This window comes from Salvelinus fontinalis, chromosome 5 (assembly GCF_029448725.1).
Source record: "Salvelinus fontinalis isolate EN_2023a chromosome 5, ASM2944872v1, whole genome shotgun sequence".
NCBI classification, from domain to species: Eukaryota; Metazoa; Chordata; class Actinopteri; order Salmoniformes; family Salmonidae; genus Salvelinus; species Salvelinus fontinalis.
This window is the reverse complement of record NC_074669.1, coordinates 41,177,967-41,194,854: the sequence shown is the minus strand read 5'-3', so window position 1 is coordinate 41,194,854 and position 16,888 is coordinate 41,177,967. Positions and strand designations below refer to the sequence as shown.

Genomic DNA, 16,888 nt, shown 5'->3' with positions numbered 1-16,888 from the left:
CTAGGAAGAAAACGATCAACAGATGCATCAGGTGTTACATTAAAATCTCCTGAAATAATTAGAAAAGCCTCTGAGAATTTGTTGCTTAAATCCTGTACTTTCCTGGTAAATTGGGCAAAAAGGGTCTTATTAGGTGCATGTGAGTTATGTCCGTATACATTACAGATGATGAAAATAGCATTGTCAAGTTTAACAGTTACTATGACCCATCTGCCATCTTGTGAAGATGTGGATTCTAGAATGTCACCTTTAAACTTGTGAATAAGTGTCAAAACACCAGCAGAATGATTTGATCCATGACTGAAATAGGCCATATGTCCCCATTGTGCTTTCCAAAATTTCAAATCACTTTCACCCGAATGAGTTTCCTGAAGAAGGACAAAATCTGCATTACTGCGTTTACAGTATAAAAATAAAGCTTTCCTTTTTGTAGGATTTCTCAAACCCCTAGCATTCAGACTAACGATATTGAGTGAATTGAAAACGAACTCCTGCATTAAAAAAGAAAGAACACAAATTAGATAACAAGTATTAATGTGAACAATAAAACAATCAGTGAACCTTGAGAGGATTACCCTGACGGAAAACTACGCTCAGCTGAGGTAGCGGTGGTTAACAGAATAACAAATCTATTTACTTCCTTTTCTTGGCAAGTGTTCATCAGTTGTAGTTCGAACGGTACATATATAATTGGCAGTACATTAACTGTACTCATGGTAGTACTCACAGTTCAAATTTGGTTAATGTCAACAGAGTTACCCAGTAATCATTCTTCCTTCGATAAACACGTGTGGGCCCTTGAACCCCGCCTTCTTTCCCTCTTGTCGCGGCTTCTGTATAAGCGGCCACAGTTTCTCTCTGGCAGCCTGATCCTGCGGTATCAGAGCTTCTTTGATGCGGAGTTTCTTCTCGTCCAGAAACTTGTTCCCCTTGGCCATTTTCCATATGATGTCCCTGTAATGGCGCATAGTTAAGCGCAATATGATATTACGAGGGTGTCCATCAGATCTTCGTTTCCCAAGTCGATGTACCACATCAATCACGTCTCTTAGCCTGTCTTTGATGCATGGTGCCACTTTTCCCAGGATATTAATGACTACTTCTCTAATATCCTCTCCCTTTGGATTTTCAGATTCCACCTGCGAGAGTACCTTTGAAGTTCAGCTACATTCTCACACAGCTCATTATTTTTGGATTGCATTTTCTTCAGCTCATTCTCTAGGAACGTTATTTTATCCTTGTTCTCGCTCACAATTTTGTGTAGTTGACAGATTCTGACAAATTATCTATCTTCTTTAATGTTTATTCTGTAGCCAGCTCTATGAGGGACACTTTGGAGAGCGTGGCGTCTTGTTTAGTAGACAGGGACTGGATTGCAGAGAAAAGTTCCGACATGGAAATGTTTTCTTTTACTTTTTTCACCGGTGGATTTTTACTTGGGGTCTGAGGTAAAGAGGTTGCAAGGATTTCCTCCTGGTCAGTTTTGTTCTTTCTCTTGCTTGAGTTCGCGGCTTCTTGTGTATCCATGCTGCTCTGGTTCTCGTTGTGGCTAGCTAGCATGTCAGCCGTCTTCTGTGAGACTTGGATATTTCGTCTACTTTTGTCTTTCTGTCGTGTTCTTCCCATTCAACTTGACAAAAACGAACTCTAAACTTATCCCATGTCCATAAAAAAAGTTATAGTTAGTTTATTTCAATATTAATAGCCAATATTTGACTGTTAACCACCTAACCCTCAATATTGCTCTGAAGTCACAGCGACGCCATCTTGGCCTCCATCCTGTATTCTGAGTAAGTCAACAATACCTCTAGGCATATCTGACGTCATGTATTTGATATCTTTATGTGAAGGTTAATTTCCATATTGACATCAGTTCATTGTGTTTGAGGACGGTTCACTGACGGGTTTTCAACGATTAGATTAGACTAGTTTAACAGTTACAGAGCAGCTACAGTAGCCTATCAGAACAGCTACAGTATTACAGGCGCAGACCCTTAATTAACGGGCTACACATAATGGCTGACGACAGCCAGGTAAGGTTAATTTTAGCCTACGTTTAACGAGGTTTAGAGTTTTCCTAATTCCATCTTGTTCTAATACCAAGTCTGCCTTAAGTGCAGAAACCGTGGTTGATATTAGAAAATAAGTATGATTGGAAGTTTAGGCAAGTAATTCAATTGGGTAATTGTTGTGGGATGTTAGCATACCATACTACGCGTGTAGCATTAGTGCCATGGAGGATTGTGCAGGCCGGCAGGTTGCTACAGTGTCCTAGTAGCATGTATTCTTTAGGGATCAGATCTGGATGACTTTTTTACCTGAACTGCTCATTGGCTGTCCATAATGAGCCCAGCAAGCAGGATGTGTAGCTGGGCTCTGCAATGACTAGCTCTCAGAGCAATTACAAATAACTATTCTTGTTTTAATAGCGTCATTAGAACTAGCAACATGACAGTCAGTCACCTCAGTAGAAACGCTATGTGTTGGATTCGTCCATGTCTTGCTAAATTACCTAGCTACCATAACAGCTGTGGGGAATTTATACTGCAGTTTTAAGGGATCTCTCTGAAGGTTTTAGATGATACAGTGGTGCTTCGTCCTCTGGATGAAGAATCATACATCTCGGCTTGGCTTCATTGCATTATTGTTTGGGAAACGTTGACATGCCATTTGTGTTGACGGATGGATGAAAATAATGTAATTATAGTATCGTTATACATAGGCTAGCAGGAAAATCAGCATGAGATAGATACCCGTAGAACTGAGCCCTGCTCCATTTCAGCACCATGCCGCGGTCTCAGGTGCTGCCCAGACTCGAAACATTTCAGCACCATGGCACGGTTCCCTGACGCCTTGAAACGTGTCAGCACTATGCAGCGGACAATAGTTCTGAAATAGTTAAAGCCCCCTAGAACGTCATTGATTTTAAATTATTGTAAGTGCAAGTGGTTATAATTTATTGCATGTCCTCGTTTTGCAGCTTTGCAACCTCAGAATTGTAGCTAATGGATTGCAGCGAGTTACGTGTTTGTGCATGGTGATGAATGAGGATGCTTGATAAACCATACATTAAATGCAACAACGTGCACTTACAAATATTTTCGTTTGGCAGAACTTTGACAAGCTATGATCTGTTTTCTAATGGCATTGACAATTCATATAGACATTAGACTTAGGCCTAATTGTGACATCATGTGTGTATGACATCTTTGAAGAATGCCCTGGCTTCAGCCAATCGGAATCGAGTATTCAACAATGCTTTGGCATAATTCAAGGACGTTCATATTCACTTCAGTTGTCTGCCGATGGTTCACTGACGTTTTTTCAAAGGAAGTATTAGTATTACCTCTAAACAGCCTACAACAATAAGCTACACATCATGTCAGACGACAGCAAGGTAAGGTTCATTTAGCCTATTTTGAGTTTAGAGGAGAAATTACTAACAATATAGTAGGTCACTTTTTATTTATTTATTTTATTTTACCAGGTAAGTTGACTGAGAACACGTTCTCATTTGCAGCAACGACCTGGGGAATAGTTACAGGGGAGAGGAGGGGGATGAATGAGCCAATTGTAAACTGGGGATTATTAGGTGACCATGATGGTTTGAGGGCCAGTTTGGGAATTTAGCCAGGACACCGGGGTTAACACCCCTACTCTTACGATAAGTGCCATGGGATCTTTAATGATCTCAGAGTCAGGACACCCGTTTAACGTCCCATCCGAAAGACGGCACCCTACACACAGGGCAGTGTCCCCAATCACTGCCCTGGGGCATTGGGATATTTTATTAGACCAGAGGAAAGAGTGCCTCCTACTGGCCCTCCAATACCACTTCCAGCAGCATCTGGTCTCCCATCCAGGGACTGACCAGGACCAACCCTGCTTAGCTTCAGAAGCAAGCCAGCAGTGGTATGCAGGGTGGTATGGTGCTGGCACTACCACAGCAATAGGTCTCACTGGTTTAATCCATGGACTGAAATCTGACCACTATTGCCGTTTTGTTTGAAATAGGAGAGAATCATTTGTTTCATAAAGTCACAACCTTGGACTGATATTGACCTCTCATTTATCCACTAGAACGTGAATTGGGAGGATCATCCGGATGACCAAAATAAAGTTGTGGAGAATATGAAGGACGAAACAGAGACACATGAGACCAACAAGAACAGGACAGGAGGCAAGGTAAGAAATATGCTGTCCTTTACACATCCTCTGTCTACTTAGGCACAGATCTAGGATTAGTTTACTATCACTAAATCCTAACCTTAAAGCATTAGGAGACACTACACTGACCTTAGATCTGCTATGAGACCTATAATCTGTTGTCATGTAGGCTAAACGTAAGTCCAGTGGCCGTGCCAAGAAGACTTCCGTGGAGGAGGACAGCAGCATTGGTGCAGGTCCGAGATTACTTAATGTTGGGTGCAGGTTGTGTTCAAATTCATCAGCACTGATCTGAGAAGATAGTATCTATATAGGTGAAAGCAATATAGTGGAGGCCTTCAGAGAGATGTGCTTTTACCTGTCCAGTGCAATCAAATCACTAAAGGTGAAGGAAATTAGGAATAAAGTTAAGATTCAACTTTAGATTTCTCTTTGCGATTTCCCAGAGTCTTCTCAGACACCCGGGTGTGGTTTCCGGGAAAGGGGATCTATCATTGAGCAGCTGGAGAAGGAGGCTCAGAGGACTCTAATGCCTTCTCTCAAGATTGGGACATGCTGTGCCCCAATCCTCCTCTCTTTCCTGAGGAGTCTAACTGATGAGCAAGTTCCATTTCTTTTTCCAACCTCACATACAACTTATCTGAATTTATAGTCATAGTGCACCTTCTAACCACAAATGGGATTTTAAACACTACACCTAACCCTAACATCACTGTAACCACCCCTAACTCTTGCTGTAAATCAAGAACAAAATGACTCATGTACTTGCTAATAGCTTAATTAAATACACTTTTATTATCCCTAACATGGCTATCTAGTGACTCCACTAACTCAACACCAGTGTGCAGCTAAAATATGTTTATTTTCTTTTCTCTAGCCAATGGAGAGTGATTCAGCATGGCATGAAAAATAACGTAAGTCTCTCCACATAGGGCCTCCCGGGTGGCGCAGTGGTCTAGGGCACTGCATCGCAGTGCTAACTGCGCCACCAGAGTCTCTGGGTTCGCGCCCAGGCTCTGTCGCAGCCGGCCGCGACCGGGAGGTCCGTGGGGCGACGCACAATTGGCATAGCGTTGTCCGGGGTAGGGAGGGTTTGGCCGGTAGGGATATCCTTGTCTCATCGCGCTCCAGCGACTCCTGTGGCGGGCCGGGCGCAGTGCGCGCCAACCAAGGGGGCCAGGTACACGGTGTTTCCTCCGACACATTGGTGCGGCTGGCTTCCGGGTTGGAGGCGCGCTGTGTTAAGAAGCAGTACGGCTGGTTGGGTTGTGCTTCGGAGGACGCATGGCTTTCGACCTTCGTCTCTCCCGAGCCCGTACGGGAGTTGTAGCGATGAGACAAGGTAGTAATTACTAGCGATTGGATACCACGAAAATTGGGGAGAAAATGGGATAAAAAAAATAATAAAAAAAACAAAAAAAAGTCTCTCCACATAAGGTTCTGGTCAAAAGTTGTGCACTATATATATATATATATATAGGGAATGGTGTCATGGAATTGGTTGATTGGCAAAAACATTACTCTTTTTGTTGGTCATAGCTGACATTCGAGCAGCTCTCCATGCTGTGTCTGAAGATTGTTAAGGTCGTGACCCAGACAGCCCTCCGCATTCTCCTACCAGCGTTAGCTCGTATCATGGGGGTGAACCTGAGGAGTGGGGCAACCTCCCCAGAATCCCAGTGCTCTCTGACAGGGTCTGAGGATTCCTTAGGCAGTCTGGATGAGAGAGAGAAAAGGCTGCTGATCAGTGAGATGAACTACTGGACTAAGGAGAGGAGGAGGAATGGCAGTGCAGTGTGCCGCCAAAAATCCACTCGCAGAACCTCATCATCATGCTGGTCGCCTAAGAGGTATGTTCACAGCAATATTTGAACTTAAGTATGGGTCAGGTCTTGAAATTATTATCATAAATTATTAACTTGGAATTCATACCTTGTAATTTTACGTTCTGGTGAGAAATGTTGCCCCTGAGGGGGTGGGTCCAGGTGAAAGTAATTGTTAACTGGGTAAGCCATAAAGTAATCTATGAATAAATAGATCAGATACATGCCTTTCAGAATTAGTCATATTCTGATGTTGTATAAACATAAAAATCAGGCAAAAAATTGTGTCCGTTGGCTTTAGGCTTCTAGAACTACGATGGTATGAGAAGTAAACCATCATTGCTCTAATTTGGTTTTCAGGCTCACTAATGACCCAGATAAGATACCAGTTGGTCACATTTGCATGGCATAAGTGGTGATTGTGTGTTTATCTTCAAGGTCCCAGACCTCATTGCAGAGCTTGCCTGCAACTAGAGAGGCTCCCCTCATGGAGGAGCCTCTGAAGGCTCTTTTTGGGGTAACGGAAGAGAGCCTCCTGATATCCCTGGTTGAGGGTCACTCCAACCCCACCTCCTCCAGCTCCTCCGAGTTGAGCTGTGCTATCGTGGGGGAGGTAGTACACCAGCTTAACTCTGGCCTCTCAGTGGCCATTCAGGCCAGCTCGGGGAGTTTCCCCCCTATGGACAGTCAGGACATAGCAGCAGGCAAGGAGGTCATTCGGGTAGCCTCGGTGCAGATCCTGGCCGAGCTACAGAGCAAAACGTCTGAGCCAGAGTGGGTAGGGTTTATCGAGCCCCTCATGGACCCTGTGACCGATGATGTGCTGGATGCCATTGTCGGCACAATGGACAAAATGGCACAGGACTTCAACATCCTCTTGGATCTGGCCAAGAAGATGACAATCTTGGGGTCTACATTTCTGACCAATCTTCAATGTGACCTTGATGTTGAGTGTCCATCTGGGAAAGAAGAAACCACTCACTTTCTCAAAGAGACAGGATCCTCTACCAGTGTGGTGGCCAGAAAGCTTCAGACCCTCTCTAGCCCCGACTTTCAGTCTAAAGCCCTCAAGGCGGTGAGCACCATCCTTACAAGGAAAGTCAGCAGCTCTTCTGGCATGGCTCCTTCCTCTAGGGCTTCTAGTGCTGCTCCTAGCCTTACTGAAGCACCCCTGAATACCAGCTCTACAGCCCTGACATCTGTAACCTCCACTGCCACAGTGATTGTTAAGGCATTTGTGGGAGGCATGGAGACGATAGCATCATTTGAAGGCACATGTGACGCAGTTGATTGGCCAGTTCCTGTAAATGACCACAAAACAGGTTCTTCACAGAAGATAACCTTCTCTCCAGCCCGCACACTCTACGGCCTTATACGAGCAAAGCTGAGGGACCTTTTTACTCTATCCGCTCGAGAAGAAGGTGTGGCTAAGGATGCTTCTCTTCAGGAGTATTCAGACACCCTGGAAAAGGCAACTGTTTCAACTGTTGAGGTCCAGTTACCCAGCACCAAACTTAGTAGAGTTCCCAGTGAGAACCAACCAATATCAGCTCTCTGTCTCTCCAATCTGGATACCAGTACTCAAGAAGTTCTTAGCACTATTTGTTCCATCTACAAGTCAGAGTTATCAAAAGTGGAGAGTAAATCCTTGGACGTTGTTAGTTCATCTAATGAGTCCCTAGAGGCTTGTTGGTTGGTTGATGGTGTCCTATCAGAGCTTGATGACTATACTATTTCCCAGTCATCCTCACCCAATGAAGACTTGAGTGCGAGTACTCAATGTTCTCAACTGAGCTCAGAAGAGAGTGTCAGAATCACACAGTCCTCTACTAGTCTGATTCAGAGCATTAAGAAGCTCTATAGCAATGACTTTCAGACTCAGGCAGAAGAGGCAGTGAGTAAAGTGCTGATGAGATCCAGTCATTCCTTTATCACACAGATCAGCCATACTGGTCTTCAGAAAAGTCTGCAGGCTGGCTTATCATCTAGCTCGCCATCAGAGATTGCCTCCATGTCCTCTCAAAATACAGCCTCTGGATTAGTGGAAACCTTTGTCAAAGGAATGGCGACTATTTTCCAGAAAAATGAGTCCACTGGCACTGTGCTACTGGAAAGAAGTGGGAAAGTTTCGCAGTGCTCCCACGGGGGCTCCCAACTGGATGACACTGAATTTAGTGTTAAAATATCAGAGGAGAAGCTTTGGTCAACAGCTAAGACCATCTGCGTCAGTATGAAGAACACACTTAAGGATTTCTTCACAGGGCTGAAGCCATCCGGATCCGAAAGGACAGAAAATGCTTCTTCCAAAGAGACCCTTGGGGAAATCCTGGTCGCTATCCAGAGTGAAATCTCAAACTTAGGGCGAATGAAGGATTCCAGGGAGCTCCTTCAGATCAACGATATGGTAGGAACTATGCTGAAGGAGGTTGAGAAAAGTGAGGATGACAGTGAAGAAGTCTGCCAAGACATCCCTAGAACCTGTTCATCTTTGTCCACTTCTTTAAAGGGTCGTAGTTCCTTGTCCAGCTCTTCAAAGGGTCCTAGGTCAGAGTGTGAGTTAGAGATCAACCTCCCTGGCACTCCCATCCCTGATGAAGTGCCTTTTGATCTGACCTGCCCCATAGTCAGGAGCTCCTGCATCGACATCAGGGACTCTAAAATGCCAGAGATTTCTACAAGCGACCTAAAGACAAAGATGATGGCACACACAGATGAACCCCTGCATCGTAACAGTCCAATGACTGACAGCAGCCGACCACCGAGTGCTAAAGCCTCTTTTCGATCATCCACTCCATCTTTCACCAGCAAGGGAACCTCTTTGGTACCAAAGGGAGATGGGATTGACATTGAAGAGAAGGAGGTGTGCATCCCCAGCAGCTCTGGCCATCTGAGGGAGCTCTTAATCACTCCGGACATCAGCAGTGCCACTGCATTCCTACTGCAGTACTTGATGGACTCCAGCAAAGATGATGTCATGTGTTTGGTCACCATACTGGTGATACGGTTGCTATCGAAGATCAGACCCTCAGCCCTAGATGGACCCTCCCAACAGGCAGCAGACATGACAGAAACATCTCAGCAACTCACCAGACAAGTCCTGTCTGAGTTCTGTGCTGCATCCAGATTCTCCAGGACACAGGCATATTCCCAGAACCTGCACATCCACAGGGTGTTCAGAGGTGTACATAAAAACCTCATGGAGGAGTTTGGCTCTTATAACACCCTGCAAGCAGCTATTTCCTCCCAGGACCCTACATTTGACAGAGTCCTGGTAAAGTCCTTGACCCAGCAGCTGGTACAGGGATGCAAGGAGGCGTCAAGACCAGCTTCTGCTGCAACAAACCCATCAGACCAGGCTGAGACAGAGAGGGGGGCTGAGCAGAAAGCAAGAAGGAGCTTCCTTTGCTTTTCAATGACCAAACTCAGGATCAACTTCAAGGTATAGCAGGGAGGTAGCATTTTGTTGTTGTTCCAGTTAGGTGCTGATGTTATTGATGTGGCTATGATCAGACAAATACATGCGATAAATATGTTTTATTCATCACTAAATTGTTGCCTTGGATTCAGAAGTGTTCCATTTATTTATTTATTTATTCTCTGTACCATTTTCTTTACCTTTCTCCTGTTAGCGTTCCAAGAGAGGAAACAAAAAGGACTGCCATTCAGTCCAGGAACAGACTGAGATTCCCTCTACTGATGGACATTGCATAGGTAAGGATGTTTTAGAGCTCTGCTATAGCTTGCAGTTTTGTTTAGGTTTGTGTTAGAAACATAGAGTATGCCTACAAACTCATAGCACTGTTATTTTTCAACGTTATTATACTGTATTTCTTTCTCTATCTTTCTCTCTCTCTCGCTCAATTTCTCTTTCTCTCTTACCCCATCCATTTCTCTTGTGTTTCTAGCTCCAGTTGGAGAGGTTTCTCCCTCCATATCTCAGCCTATCAAAAAACGATCCTTGATTGTCAGGGTCTTTTCGGCAATGATGAAGCCATTCAGGCGCTTCACCAAGAAGAACCTGTAACCTGTTACGCTGCATGAAGAACTACTTTTGTAACAGCAAGACTTTTGACAAGAGGAATTTCTGCATGTTTACCCTTTCAAACTCTATTTGATCAAATAAATGCAAATTATTTTACAAGAGTTTCAAGTGTTTTGGATGATTGGTAGCACTGAAGCAGCTTTTCTCAGAGAAATGTGCTAGTTCCTCCTTGGTTACACATTTATTGTGCAGTTTTTGAGTTGGCAGGACTTGGGGTGGCAAGTAGCCTTGTGGTTAGAGCGTTGGGCCAGTAACCGAAAGGTTGCTAGATCAAATCCCTGAGCTGACAAGGTAAAAATCTGTCATTCTGCCCCTGAACAAGGCAGTTAACCTGCTGTCATTGTAAATAAGAATTTGTTCTTAACTGACTTGTCTAGTAAAATATAATAACCAGAGCTTGTCTCTAATACAATAGTTGCTGCATAGACCGTCAGATAACCAGATGTTCTCTATTCAGTTAGATTGATAAGAGCTTATTAGCAGCAAGGGGAAAACACATAGAGAAGAATTAGCTATCTGCAGCTAGATCAACACTCTGAGATGTTATCTGTATGTTGAATATATAAGGTCCAGCAGTTGACAGTGTATGTCAGAGCAAAAATCAAGCCATGAGGTCAAAGAAATTGTCCGTAGAGACATGATTGTGTCAAGGCACAGATCTGGTGAAGGGTACCAAAACATTTCTGCAATATTGAAGGTCCCCAAGAACACAGTGGCTCCATCATTCTTAAACGGAAGAAGTTTGGAACCACCAAGACTCTTCCTAGAGCTGGCCGCCAGGCCAAACTGAGCAATCGGGGGAGAAGGGCTTTGGTCAATTCAAAAATGCTCTATTCTGAGAACTACTTTTAATCACAGGGTGAGAAACATAGAACCATACTGTATGAATCACAATTATGGGTGTATTCTGGAATAAGACAAACCTATAAATAGAGTTGGAGTCTGAGTGTGTGTGCACACAGCCACCTCTTTAACCACTCTTCAAAATATTTGGCAGCCTTTGAGATGGAGAGGCAGGAGAATGAGTGACAGAACAAGAGTCTAATAAAAGCATGGCTTCTCTCCCACTCCTGTTCACAGCAGCAGTGCAGTGGAGTAGCTTCAACAGCCATAGGCCCGGGGATTTCACATCACATTCCATGATGCAATGCAGAATACGGCTTCACACAGAACAATCACCAAACCCATAAGATAACACTTCACACAGCACAGCCAAACATCATGTATCACATGAAGAGGCATGTGTGTTCTCCGGACGTGATACCTTATCACGGACCTGCTGTTTCGATCTTCGCTCTCTCTCCCTCTCCCCCACCTCTTTCTCTCTCTCCCTCTCTCTCTCTACCACACCTGCTGTCTCGACCTCTGAATGTTCGGCTATGAAAAGCCAACTGACATTTACTCCTGAGGTGCTGACCTGTTGCACCCTCTATAACCACATTATTTTTTGACCCTGCTGGTCATCTATGAAGAACTTTGAACTACAGTACATGAAGAACAATCTGGCCTTAATGGCCATGTACGCTTATAATCTCCACCGGCACAGCCAGAAGAGGACTAGCCACCCCTCAGAGCCTGGTTCCTCTCTAGGGATTCTTCCTAGGTTCCGGCTTTTTCAAAGCCACCGTGCTTCTAAATCTGCATTGCATGCTATTTAGGTTTTTAGGCTGGGTGTCTGAATAAGCACTTCGTGACATCTGCTGATGTAAAAAGGGCTTTATAAATACATTGTACTGATTGATTGTATGAAATGGAGTAGCATATATCCATCATGTAAAATGAACAATGAACACTGTCTCCCTGGAGTATACCACTGCAGCCTTAGGCAATGTATATTTGCATGGTACATAACATGCATGGCAAGACATGATTGATGTAATTAGATGCTCTGGAGAGATCCCACCCTCCTTTCCCAACACATGTAGAATGCTTAGAAACCACCAGAAACCTGTGAAATAGATCAACAGATGTTCTTTTATCTCCTCTCAAGGTCTGTTGATTTACAGTATCTCAGAATCAGGAACTGTCATATCCCATGTGATATGTCAAAACAAGTTGATGCATGTGTTATCATGGTGCATTGGGTTTGTATTTGTATTTATTGTGGATCCTCTTTAGCTGCAGCAGCTACTCTTTAAATGAAGGCAGTTATATAATTGTAAAAACATTACTATACATTCACAACAGATTTCACAAAATCCATGTTCCTGTTTGAGTTCAGGGTATGCTGTCAACAGCACGTACTGTAACACTATGATATGTATTCTGATTAATTATTTTTATTATTTTTTAAATTCTTAATACAAAAATGAACTTACATTGCTACATCAAACATGTCTAGCAAACCAAACACAGGTATTAACAATACTCAAACATACAAAAAATATCAATAAAAATACAAAAAATAAACAATTTAAGTGCAATTATATTCACTCTGAAAATATCTTATCATAATGATTCATGAAGATGTTATTCTTGTTGTTATTCACTAGGGTTAATGTTTTAATAAGATAATTAAATTCAATCAGAAAAATTGGTAATTTTGGTATGGAATTTTGAAATCTTTGTTTGTGTATAAAGTATTTGGCAACAAGAATAAAATAAAAAAATAATTTCAGTGGTTGTTATCATTGCAATAGTAACATATTATATATTTTATGTTAAAATATAGGCAGTGTTCATAATGGTAAATAAGTACTTTGAAAGGTTTTCCCAAAATTCTGACACAAATTTACATTCAAAGAACAAGTGAGACAGATTCTCACCTTTTTCACAGAAAACGCAGATATCATCAATAGCCACACATTTGGAAATCATAGAATTACATGGATATATGCTTCTACACCTGCAATACTAGCTGTTTGGGGTTTTAGGCTGGGTTTCTGTACAGCACTTCGAGATATTAGCTGATGTACGAAGGGCTATATAAAATAAAATTAATTGATTGAAATTGATATATCTTATGTAAAATTTTGCACTAAGCTGACTAGGCTATGCTAGTCAGCTTTTTTACTGTGGGGGGTGCTCCCGGATCCGGGATGCTGTGCAAGTAGAAGTTAACCATGCATTTTTCCAGACAATGTCAGGAATAATTTGTTCCAAGATGGCGTAGCAGTCGGACGTGTGTTTGTCTTGTCCCGTCTTGTCCCGCGTAAATAGTCCTCGTATTTTTTGTATACATTTCGTATATATTTTAATTTCACTTTCCATCTAGGAACTGAATATACATTCCCGCAACCCGCCTCACCCAATGTGGTACGGATCTGCTATTTTTTTATACTTTAGAACCGTAACCCCAATCAGAAGCTAGCCAGATAACTAGCTACTAGCTAGTAGTCAGTTAGCCACTGCTGCGGTCTTCACCCTTAACTCGGACACCAGCCAGCTTCAGCTCGGGCCAATACCTGCCAGTCTGCAGGCGCGATATCAACCCAGAGAATATAGGACTGCTTTTTCTCTACCACATCACCGGATTCCTGACGCAAGCTCTGGACAATTACACCGGATCATCGTCGCTAGCTAGCTGCAACCAAGTGGCTACTACTGGCTAATACCTCTGTCCCGAAACAAGCACCAGTTAGCCTTGAGCTAGCCTCGAGCTAGGCCCATCTGCCGGCTAGCCGAAGAGGTCTACCAGCGAATTCTTGGGCTACAATACCTCTTTTGCCAATTGGACTGGACCCTTTATTGCCGACACGGAGCCCCGCCGATCCATCACGACTGGTCTGCCGACGTAATTGTCCGAGGTGGTTTCAACAGGCTTTTCCATTGCGACGTTTCTGAATACCCATCTGCTAATTATTAGCTGTCTTATCGGCTGCTATCTAAATGAGTATACCGGACAATTTTTTCTTTTTTTTTCTTGGGTCACTATATCTATTTTGCCAATTGGATCAATCCCCTCTACCACACGGAACCCCACTAATCTACCGACGGAAACGAATGAGGTGACAAAAAAAAAAAAAAAAAAAAAAACAGACCTCCATCCTATGTTATCTTGCTACCGATAGCCAGCTACCCGGCCAGCTGTCTGGATCGCCGTGACCCCAACCAACCTCTACTCACTGGACCCTTATGATCACTCAATTAAGCATGCCTCTCCTTAATGTAAATATGCCTTGTCCATTGCTATTCTGGTTAGTGTTTATTGGCTTATTTCACTGTAGAGCCTCTAGCCCTGCTCACTATATATCCAACCTCTCAGTTCCACCACCCACATATGCGATGACATCACCTGGTTTCAATGATGTTTCTAGAGACAATATCTCTCTCATCATCACTCATTACCTAGGTTTACCTCCACTGTATTCACATCCTACCATACCTTTGTCTGTACATTATTCCTTGAAGCTATTTTATCGCCCCCAGAAACTTCCTTTTACTCTCTGTTCTAGACGTTCTAAACGATCAATTCTCATAGCTTTTAGCCGTACCCTTATCCTACTCCTCCTCTGTTCCTCTGGTGATGTAGAGGTGAATCCAGGCCCTGCAGTACCTAGCTCCACTCCTATTCCCCAGGCGCTCTCTTTTGATGACTTCTGTAACCGTAATAGCCTTGGTTTCATGCATGTTAACATTAGAAGCCTCCTCCCTAAGTTTGTTTTGTTCACTGCTTTAGCACACTCTGCCAACCCAGATGTTTTAGCCGTGTCTGAATCCTGGCTTAGGAAGACCACCAAAAATTCTGACATTTTCATCCCTAACTACAAGATTTTCAGACAAGATAGAACGGCCAAAGGGGGTGGTGTTGCAATCTACTGCAAGGATTGCCTGCAGAGTTCTGTTTTACTATCCAGGTCTGTTCCGAAACAATTTGAACTCCTACTTTTAAAAATCCACCTCTCTAAAAACAAGTCTCTCACTGTTGCCGCCTGCTATAGACCACCCTCTGCCCCCAGCTGTGCTCTGGACACCATATGTGAACTGATTGCCCCCCATCTATCTTCAGAGCTTGTGCTGCTAGGCGACCTAAATTGGAACATGCTTAACACCCCAGCTATCCTACAATCTAAGCTTGATGCCCTCAATCTCACACAAATTATCAATGAACCTACCAGGTATCACCCCAATTCCGTAAACACGGGTACCCTCATAGACATCATCCTAACCAACTTGCCCTCCAAATACACCTCTGCTGTTTTCAACCAAGATCTCAGCGATCACTGCCTCATTGCCTGTATCCGTAATGGGTCAGCGATCAAACGACCTCCACGCATCACTGTCAAACGCTCCCTGAAACACTTCAGCGAGCAGGCCTTTCTAATCGACCTGTCCGAGGTATCCTGGAAGGATATTGATCTCATCCCGTCAGTAGAGGATGCCTGGATATTTTTTTTAAATGCCTTCCTCACCATCTTGAATAAGCATGCCCCATTCAAGAAATTTAGAACCAGGAACAGATATAGCCCTTGGTTCTCTCCTGATCTGACTGCCCTTAACCAACAGAAAAACATCCTATGGCGTTCTGCATTAGCATCGAACAGCCCCCGTGATATGCAACTTTTCAGGGAAGCTAGAAACCAGTATACACAGGCAGTTAGAAAAGCCAAGGCTAGCTTTTTCAAGCAGAAATTTGCTTCCTGCAACACAAACTCAAAAAAGTTCTGGGACACTGTAAAGTCCATGGAGAATAAGAACACCTCCCAGCTTCCAACTGCACTGAAGATAGGAAATACTGTCACCACCGACAAATCCACTATAATTGAGAATTTCAATAAGCATTTTTCTACGGCTGGCCATGCTTTCCACCTGGCTACCCCTACCCCGGTCAACAGCACTGCCCTCCCCTCTGCTACTCGCCCAAGCCTTCCCCATTTCTCTTTCTCCCAAATACAGTCAGCTGATGTTCTGAAAGAGCTGCAAAATCTGGACCCTTACAAATCAGCCGGGCTAGATAATCTGGACCCTTTCTTTCTAAAACTATCTGCTGAAATTGTTGCCACCCCTATTACCAGCCTTTTCAACCTCTCTTTCGTGTCGTCTGAGATTCCCAAAGATTGGAAAGCAGCTGCGGTTATCCCCCTCTTCAAAGGGGGAGACACTCTAGACCCAAACTGCTACAGACCTATATCTATCCTACCCTGCCTTTCTAAGGTCTTCGAAAGCCAAGTCAACAAACAGATTACCGACCATCTCGAATCCCACCATACCTTCTTCGCTATGCAATCTGGTTTCAGAGCTGGTCATGGGTGCACCTCAGCCACGCTCAAGGTCATAAACGATATCTTAACCGCTATCGATAGGAAACAGTACTGTGCAGCCATATTCATTGACCTGGCCAAGGCTTTTGACTCTGTCAATCACCACACCCTCATCGGCAGACTCGACAGCCTTGGTTTCTCTAATGATTGCCTCGCCTGGTTCACCAACTACTTCTCTGATCGAGTTCAGTGTGTCAAATCGGAGGGTCTGTTGTCCGGACCTCTGGCAGTCTCTATGGGGGTGCCACAGGGTTCAATTCTTGGACCGACTCTCTTCTCTGTATACATCAATGATGTCGCTCTTGCTGCTGGTGAGTCTCTGATCCACCTCTACGCAGACGACACTATTCTGTATACTTCTGGCCCTTCTTTTGACACTGTGTTAACAACCCTCCAGGCGAGCTTCAATGCCATACAACTCTCCTTCCGTGGCCTCCAATTGCTCTTAAATACAAGTAAAACTAAATGCATGCTCTTCAACCGATCGCTGCCTGCACCTGCCCGCCTGTCCAACATCACTACTCTGGACGGCTCTGACTTAGAATATGTGGACAACTACAAATACCTAGGTGTCTGGTTAGACTGTAAACTCTCCTTGCAGACTCACATCAAGCATCTCCAATCCAAAGTTAAATCTAGAATCGGCTTCCTATTCC

At 43.8% G+C, this 16,888-nt stretch overlaps 1 protein-coding gene across 3 annotated transcripts; it reads left to right on the top strand.

The window, feature by feature from the left end:
* The first annotated feature begins 743 nt into the window (after nt 1–743).
* LOC129855590 (uncharacterized) lies at nt 744–10,131 on the top strand. 3 transcript variants are annotated; one of them, XM_055923417.1, is made up of 9 exons: nt 744–1,448; nt 4,081–4,185; nt 4,337–4,403; nt 4,614–4,767; nt 5,045–5,081; nt 5,707–6,017; nt 6,429–9,429; nt 9,620–9,701; nt 9,896–10,131. In XM_055923417.1, the coding sequence occupies exons 2-9, from the start codon at nt 4,132–4,134 to the stop codon at nt 10,012–10,014; spliced, it is 3,825 nt and encodes a 1,274-aa protein (XP_055779392.1). In that variant the 5' UTR covers nt 744–1,448; nt 4,081–4,131; the 3' UTR covers nt 10,015–10,131. The 3 variants fall into 3 exon arrangements, with proteins under 3 accessions (XP_055779392.1, XP_055779391.1, XP_055779393.1); XM_055923416.1 differs by having other exon boundaries at nt 744–2,033; XM_055923418.1 differs by lacking the exons at nt 744–1,448; nt 4,337–4,403 and having other exon boundaries at nt 4,103–4,185.
* Nucleotides 10,132–16,888: the final 6,757 nt, after the last annotated feature.